The 7,185-nt window shown below is 44.8% G+C and overlaps 1 protein-coding gene across 1 annotated transcript in view; it reads left to right on the top strand.

Annotated features, from left to right (window-relative positions):
- Positions 1-5,545: 5,545 nt before the first annotated feature.
- LOC134469920 (uncharacterized) overlaps positions 5,546-7,185 on the top strand; it is a 5,497-nt gene continuing 3,857 nt past the window's right edge. Inside the window, exon 1 of the mRNA XM_063223946.1 lies at positions 5,546-5,558. Coding sequence (XP_063080016.1) covers positions 5,546-5,558 — 13 coding nt within the window. The remainder of the gene's footprint in view (positions 5,559-7,185) is intronic.

The raw sequence follows: 7,185 nt of genomic DNA, 5'->3' as shown, positions 1-7,185 counted from the left end.
TGGAAGCGGCCAGTGTGGCAGTAAGGCAATGAGTCTTAAAAATAGTTTGCGCCAACGTAATAAAAAGGGCCCACGTGTGCGAGTTGGCTATGTGTTTCAACCCTTTCGTAGGATCCGGTATCCGGTTCCTGATTCGACAGGATCTTAAGCAGTGGATCCGGTATCCGGCAGGATCCTAAAAATCAGGATCCGGTGCATCTCTTATAGATACTGTACATCTTTGATTGATTACTTGTTCAATAGTTTTCTGGTGTTATGTGTATGTCCTGTCTTAAACTGTGTCTTGCTCAGGGATGTAAAATTTATTTCAGTGTAAACGTATCATATCAATTACTAAAATTTAGCTCTTCTTTGACACTTGTATTGGGGTGGGCTCACTCTCCGTGATATCACAAAAATGGTTGTATCTACTATTGCTGTGCACAGTAGCAATTATTTTACATATGAGCCGTGGCCTAATATTTAGGGAGGTGGTCTTAATATCAGAGGGTTGCAGGTTTGAACCCCACCCTTACCTCCCTGGCTGAGGTGCCCTTGAGCAAGGCACCTCACCCCTCATTGCTCCAGGGACTGTAACCAATACCATGTAAGTAATTGGAAGTCGCTTTGGTTAAAAGCGTCAGTGTAATGTAGCAGTCAGGTGTAGTGTACTGTAAAGATTGTTCCCATATGGGAAATATTGTAATATTATAGTGTAATAATGGTAGTGAGTTATTCTTGTGTATTAGTGGTGAGTTATTACAGAGTTGAGGCATTTTGATCACCTGAGGGTTCTAAACAAGTTCGTTATCTCACCTGAGGGTTCTAAACAGGTTCGTTATCACACCTGAGGGTTCTAAGGTGCATTATGGTTCTAAACAGGTTCGTTATCTCACCTAATGGTTCTGAACAGGGCTGTTATCTTTCCATCCTCTGCACCTCTCATGGGCTTCATGCGCTTTTCCTCCAGCGCTGAAAACCTAAACACATCACAAACAAACACAGGCACACAGGCACGCACAAGTGGGCAAACACGCGCACACACACACACACGCTTGTATAAAGTTGTATGAGATGGACACATACACATACAGTAGGTTGTAATTCACCCTGGTATATATATATGAAAGGTGTAGAATTCTCTCTCTCCCTCTCTCTCTCTCTCTCTCTCTCTCTCTCTCTCTCGCTCACTCGCTCACTCTCGCTCACATGCACGCGCGTGCGCACACACACACACACACACACACACACACACACACACACACACACACACACACACACGCGCGCGCGCACGCACGCACGCACGCACACACACACACACACACACACACACACACACACACACACACACACACACACACACACACACACACACACACACACACACACACACACACACACACACACACACACACACACACACACACACACACACACACACACACACACACACACACACACCTTAGTGTGAAGCAGTAGAGCTGAGTCAGACACACGGTTTGCACCTCCCTCTTCATGAAAGGACTGACGTCAGCAGCCTTCTTACCCATATTACTAAGACACTGGAGGAAAGGAGAGGAGGAGAGGAAAAGGGAGGGTGGAGAGAGGAGAGGAGGAGAGGAGAGGAGGAGAGGAGAAGAGAAGGGAGGAAAGAGGAGACAAGAAGCAGATGAGACGAGACTAGAGAAGAAGAGAGGGGGGGAGGGGAAAGGAGGATGAGAGGAGAGGGGCGAAAGGGAGGAGGAGAGTGAAAATGAAAGGACGAGAGAGGAGGAGGAGAGGAGAGGAAAAGAGGAGGGGACAAGAAGCAGATGAGACGAGACTAGAGAAGAAGAGAGGGGGGGAGGGGAAAGGAGGATGAGAGGAGAGGGGCGAAAGGGAGGAGGAGAGTGAAAATGAAAGGACGAGAGAGGAGGAGGAGAGGAGAGGAAAAGAGGAGGGGAGGAGCACATGCGGAAGAGGGAAGGAGAGAAGAGGGAAAGACGAGAAATATACCCATCAGGGTCATCAGTGTGTGTGTATGTGTGTGTGTGCGTGCGTGCGTGCGTGCGTGCGTGCGTGTGTGTGTGTGTGTGTGTGTGTGTGTGTGTGTGTGTGTGTGTGTGTGTGTGTGTGTGTGTGCATGCGCACCTGTGCGATGTCCAGGTGTATCCTGATGAAGGCCTCTTCGTCACTCTGGTCACATGACTCTCCCTCCTTTTCCTCCTTCTCCAGCACAACCTTAAGACAGTCCTCAACATACTCCTGGCACACACACACACACACACACACACACACACACACACACACACACACACACACACACACACACACACACACACACACGCCCGCACGCACGCACACACGCGCACACACGCGCACACACACACACACACACACACACACACACACACACACACAGTTATGGTCGTGGCTATGTAAAGCCAATTAGCCAGTCTTATCCAATTGGCATAGATGTCTTTCTAGGCCCAGAATATGGTTCCATTGCCATATCAGCTGCTGCAGCTATTTCAAAATGCGTAATAATACCACCAAAATAGAGGAAAAATTTTTGTTCAATAAGTCAGAAAAAGAAGGGGGTCACGTTAATGCTTAGATAGTTAAAATCCAGTTTTTGACTAACAAAATGCCAGGTCTGTCTCCGGGATTGTTGATGCCTTTATTTATAGGAAAACCATTAATGTTCCAGAAAAGCTACTGAAATAGTTTAGAATATTAAGACTCATCGGTGTACATGGCAGTGATCTGCAATATAAATAAGAGATGCACAGGATCCAAGGTCCGGTTCCGGATAATAGTTTTTTTTCACAGGATCCGGATCCGTCAGGATCTTAAGCAGTGGATCCGGCATCCGGCAGTTACGTACAAATCAGGATCTGCTGCATCTCTAGCCTATGTTCTTTCACAACCCCAATTGCTGCATGGAGTGAAAGAACTTTGGAAGCGGCCAGTGCAGGCAGTGTGGCAGTAAGCCAATGAGTCTAAAAAAATGTTTGAGCCAACGTAATGAAAAGGGCCCACGTGTGCGAGTAGGCTACTGTATGTGTTTCAACCCTTTCGTAGGATCCGGTATCCAGTTCTGGATCCGGCAGGATCTTAAGCAGTGGATCCGGTATCCGGCAGGATCCTAAAAATCAGGATCCGGTGCACTTCTAATATAAATTAAAATATCATCAGAACACAAGGAAATGTTAAATTACATCCCCATTCTACAGTATGTATTCCATGTGTTGAAGGTGTAGACCCAGACCTGTGTGGTGTCTAGGGCTTTGGTCTTGGTCTTGTGTAGCCAGTCTGCCAGAAGCAGCAGGTCCAAAACTGGAGCTACGTCAGCAGCAATTTCAGGATGAGCCAGCACTGTACTGAAACACACACACACACACACACACACACACACACACACACACACACACACACACACACACACACACACACACACACACACACACACACACACACACACACACACACACACACACACACACACACACACACACACACAGCACAATCACATTGAGGCATAACCTTGTGACCTTGAAAGAGTTGTGCAAGGATGACAATTTCACATCAATCCATTCTGGACATGTTACAGACAAATGATTAGTGTGACACATTGGGGGCTGTCATCAATCACTCACCAAATACACCTGATCTGATATCACTCAATGAACAGAATATGTCAGTTATTTAGTAAGAAATTGGTTGCTTATTTGACAGCTATATGGAAATACGCCAAAAGGTAAAATAATGAAAAATCAATCCTTGTGCAATGCATTTAATAACTGAGACTGCTAAAATGATAGCATTAGGTTGAGCCATGCCCTTATAATTTGTGTGCATGGCTTACAGATTTGTGGACTCTCTGAAAGCGAAAGCCCAACTGGGGAACTCCAACTCCCATTGTCATTTTGTCACACAGCACATAAGTAAACACTGCACACTGCACACAACGAAATTGCATTTATGCCTCACCCGGGCAAGAGGGCAGCCAATCTTGCCCGAAAGGGAGCAGTGCGGCGGGACGGTACCATGCTCAGGGTACCTCAGTGATGAACGAGGATGAGGGAGAGCACTGGTTTACTTTACTGGTTTAATTACTCCCCCCACCAACTTGGTGGCAACTTTGGTCTACAAGTCTGACTCTCTAACCGCTTACCCAGGACTGCCCTCTGAACAACAGTCCAAAATATTGACCAAATTCTGCTCAGTGCCCAGCACAATTGGGAGCCTCAGCATGTTCAACATGTGTTCGTAGGACATTCAGTATGCTAAGCTAATAGAATAACAAAAGTGTAGTTCCTCGCGCTCCTGCTTTATCATCTGGTGCATCGACGGGAGAGAGGCAGGAAATCTTCACTTGAAGGACAACACCGGAGCAGCACAGATGTAATTCTTTGTGTTTTTATTCAAGTGCATGAAGATGGTCTAACCACGGCCAAGATGGTCTAACTTGAATAAAAACTCAGAGAATTACATCTGTGCTGCTCCGGTGTTGTCCTTCAAGTGAAGATTTCCTATCTAATAGAATGTCTTTCTGTAAACTCTATGTGTGTGTGTGTGTACCTCAGGTAGGTGTGTGTGTGTGTGTGTGTGTGTGTGTGTGCGTGCGTGCGTGCGTGCGTGCGTGCGTGCGTGCGTGCGTGTGTGTGTACCTCAGGTATGTCTTGAGTGTCCACCACAGCAGCGTGAACAGCTGATCTGAGTTCAGTGTCTTCTGCAGCAGCAGCTCCAGCTGACCCATTGTATGGTCATGGTAGCCGTCAATCACAGTAGCCAGCAGTCCCGCCTCCCTGAGCAGGGGAGCCAATCGCAGCAACTCTCTCGTCACCACTTCCTGTATGTTACTGAGGTAGGGAGAGAGGGTTTTATGACATCTGACACCTGACATACGGAAAACACAGAAGTGGCATGTCGATGCATATGGTGTTATCCTCAGTTATGGTTGGCTATTACAGCACTGAATATTAAGTTTGTCATTTGAATATGTTCAAAATAATAGGCCTACAATAATTTGGGCAGACATCTGTGTAGCCCCTGAATGCACGCCGTACCACCAGTCAAAAGTTTAGTAGGCCTACTACAATGCTATGACAGTACACAGAGCCTTTAGTAATGCACTATGTGGTCATTGCCATTCTGGTAATAGCAAATTTATAAAGCTGAATAATAAGTTAATGTAGAAAAGGTGGAATGTATGAGAACTGAATCTACCATTGACTCCCATTTTAGCCCCGTTGGCGAACGCTTTCAAGTGAAAGATGAATGGGAGCCTATTGGGCTAAATGGCTAAGCAGGGATTTGTGACGGTTCTGTTCTATGGTTTGTAAAGATGTGCATGCATTCTGTACCTTATTATGGAAGTTGTATTAGAAGTGATGTTAAAGGTTTCTTGTATGACTTAGTTCTCTCAAAGACTTGTTAGTTATGTCCTGCAACGCGCTAGCATTCTGCTGGCTGAGGAATCTCTGCGACTATTTACGACCAGAGCTGACGACAGACGTACTCTGACTGATCCTCGCAGACATCTAGGTCACACACCTCAAACCCCCCCTCACCACCGTTCAACATGTTAATTGAAGGTGCCCAAATTCTTAAGGATGAGCGCTGTCATTTCCTTTACCCCATTTACACTTACCGCTTTTCCACCACCTTAAATGCAATAAATAACAGGTGTCCACAACAATCCTAACATAACTTAAACACATCGACATCTGAAGTCGGACTTAAAACTAGAAAACAAATGGCGAAGTGCTGTAAAGTCGATTGTTACGTGTTATGTCATTACTAAAGTTTAAATAAGGGTCATTTTCACGAATCTAACACTTGACAAGATGCAAACGTGTTGGCAAATGCTTTCACTTACTCCTATCTATCGAACGCGACTTCATTATTTCCAGGGAAAAAAATACACGGGCAGAGACGATTATTAAGCATACAGCACCATTGGGACCCATTCATTATTTACTTGGCTGCGAGAACATAGCTGCAGTGCCACTCCTGGCCACCAGCTTGTGACCGTTCTCATACATTCCACCTTCTCTGATGTAGGTTATGTCAGAGATAGTCTAACAGGAGATGAAACACTTCAGAGAGCGCCCATAGGAATAAACGGGGCAAATTGGCTACGCTAATATGGCGCATGCTTGCATATATCCGACCTGTCCGGCAACAAGAGCCAATTGCTTGCTGAGCTGCACTGTCATTTATCAAATCATCTCGCCACCTCGACGCAAGCGCTTTTACGATATCTCAAACCTAATCAGTATGCCCTCAGAATATGCCACTCATTTTCGACACGCAAGAAACGTTATTTTAGCTTTTGTGCAAAACTGTGTTAGAGACTACACGTGCGCCTCGCATATTCGCATATATATTCACCCCTTCCTGTCACCATATTACCCCTGCACTCCAACATCTCCACTGGCTCCCTATCAAATTTAGAATTCACTTTAAAATACTTCTCCACACCTTCAAGGCTATCCACAATCTTGCCCCTCCTTATTTATCTAATCTTATTCACATTGCTATTCCCTCCCGCCGCCTCCGTTCCTCTTCCTCCATTCTCCTCTCTGTCCCTTCTGCCTGTCTCAGCACCATGGCGAACAGAGCTTTCAGTTGCTCTGCTCCTCTGCTGTGGAATGCGCTTCCACCTGACATCCGCAATATTGAGTCTTTACCCCTGTTCAGATCCAGACTTAAAACTCATCTGTTTCAGTTAGCCTATTCTTTATGATTCTTTAACTCTATTTTGCTTTATTTTATTTGTATTCATTTTCTATATATTTATTTTTTGTTTACAATCTGTTTATCTGTCTTGTTTTATTTTGCCTCTCTCTGTACAGTGTCCTTGAGTTTTTTGAAAGGCGCTTTTAAATAAAATGCATTATTATTATTATTATTATTATTATTATTATTATTATTATTATTATTATTATTATTATTATTATATTTGACGTGAACTGAGACACAGCCAACCCTACCGCTGCACCGAGGCTTAAAGGGATACTGTCTCATTTTTGGAAATAATCTTATTTAACACCTTCCCTTGAGATAAATAATACGTTTTTACCGTTCTCTGTACTTTCAACAGTTTTCTAGTTATGACAGTGCAAATTTTACCTCCAAGCTAACAGTTAACATTGAGTCCTATGAGACCAGTTAGCCGCGAGCTGGTCTCATAGGACTCAATGTTAACTGCTAGCATGG

Source organism: Engraulis encrasicolus, chromosome 19 (assembly GCF_034702125.1).
Source record: "Engraulis encrasicolus isolate BLACKSEA-1 chromosome 19, IST_EnEncr_1.0, whole genome shotgun sequence".
NCBI lineage: Eukaryota > Metazoa > Chordata > Actinopteri > Clupeiformes > Engraulidae > Engraulis > Engraulis encrasicolus.
Note: the sequence above shows the minus strand (reverse complement) of the source record. Positions and strands in the feature narration are given on the sequence as shown.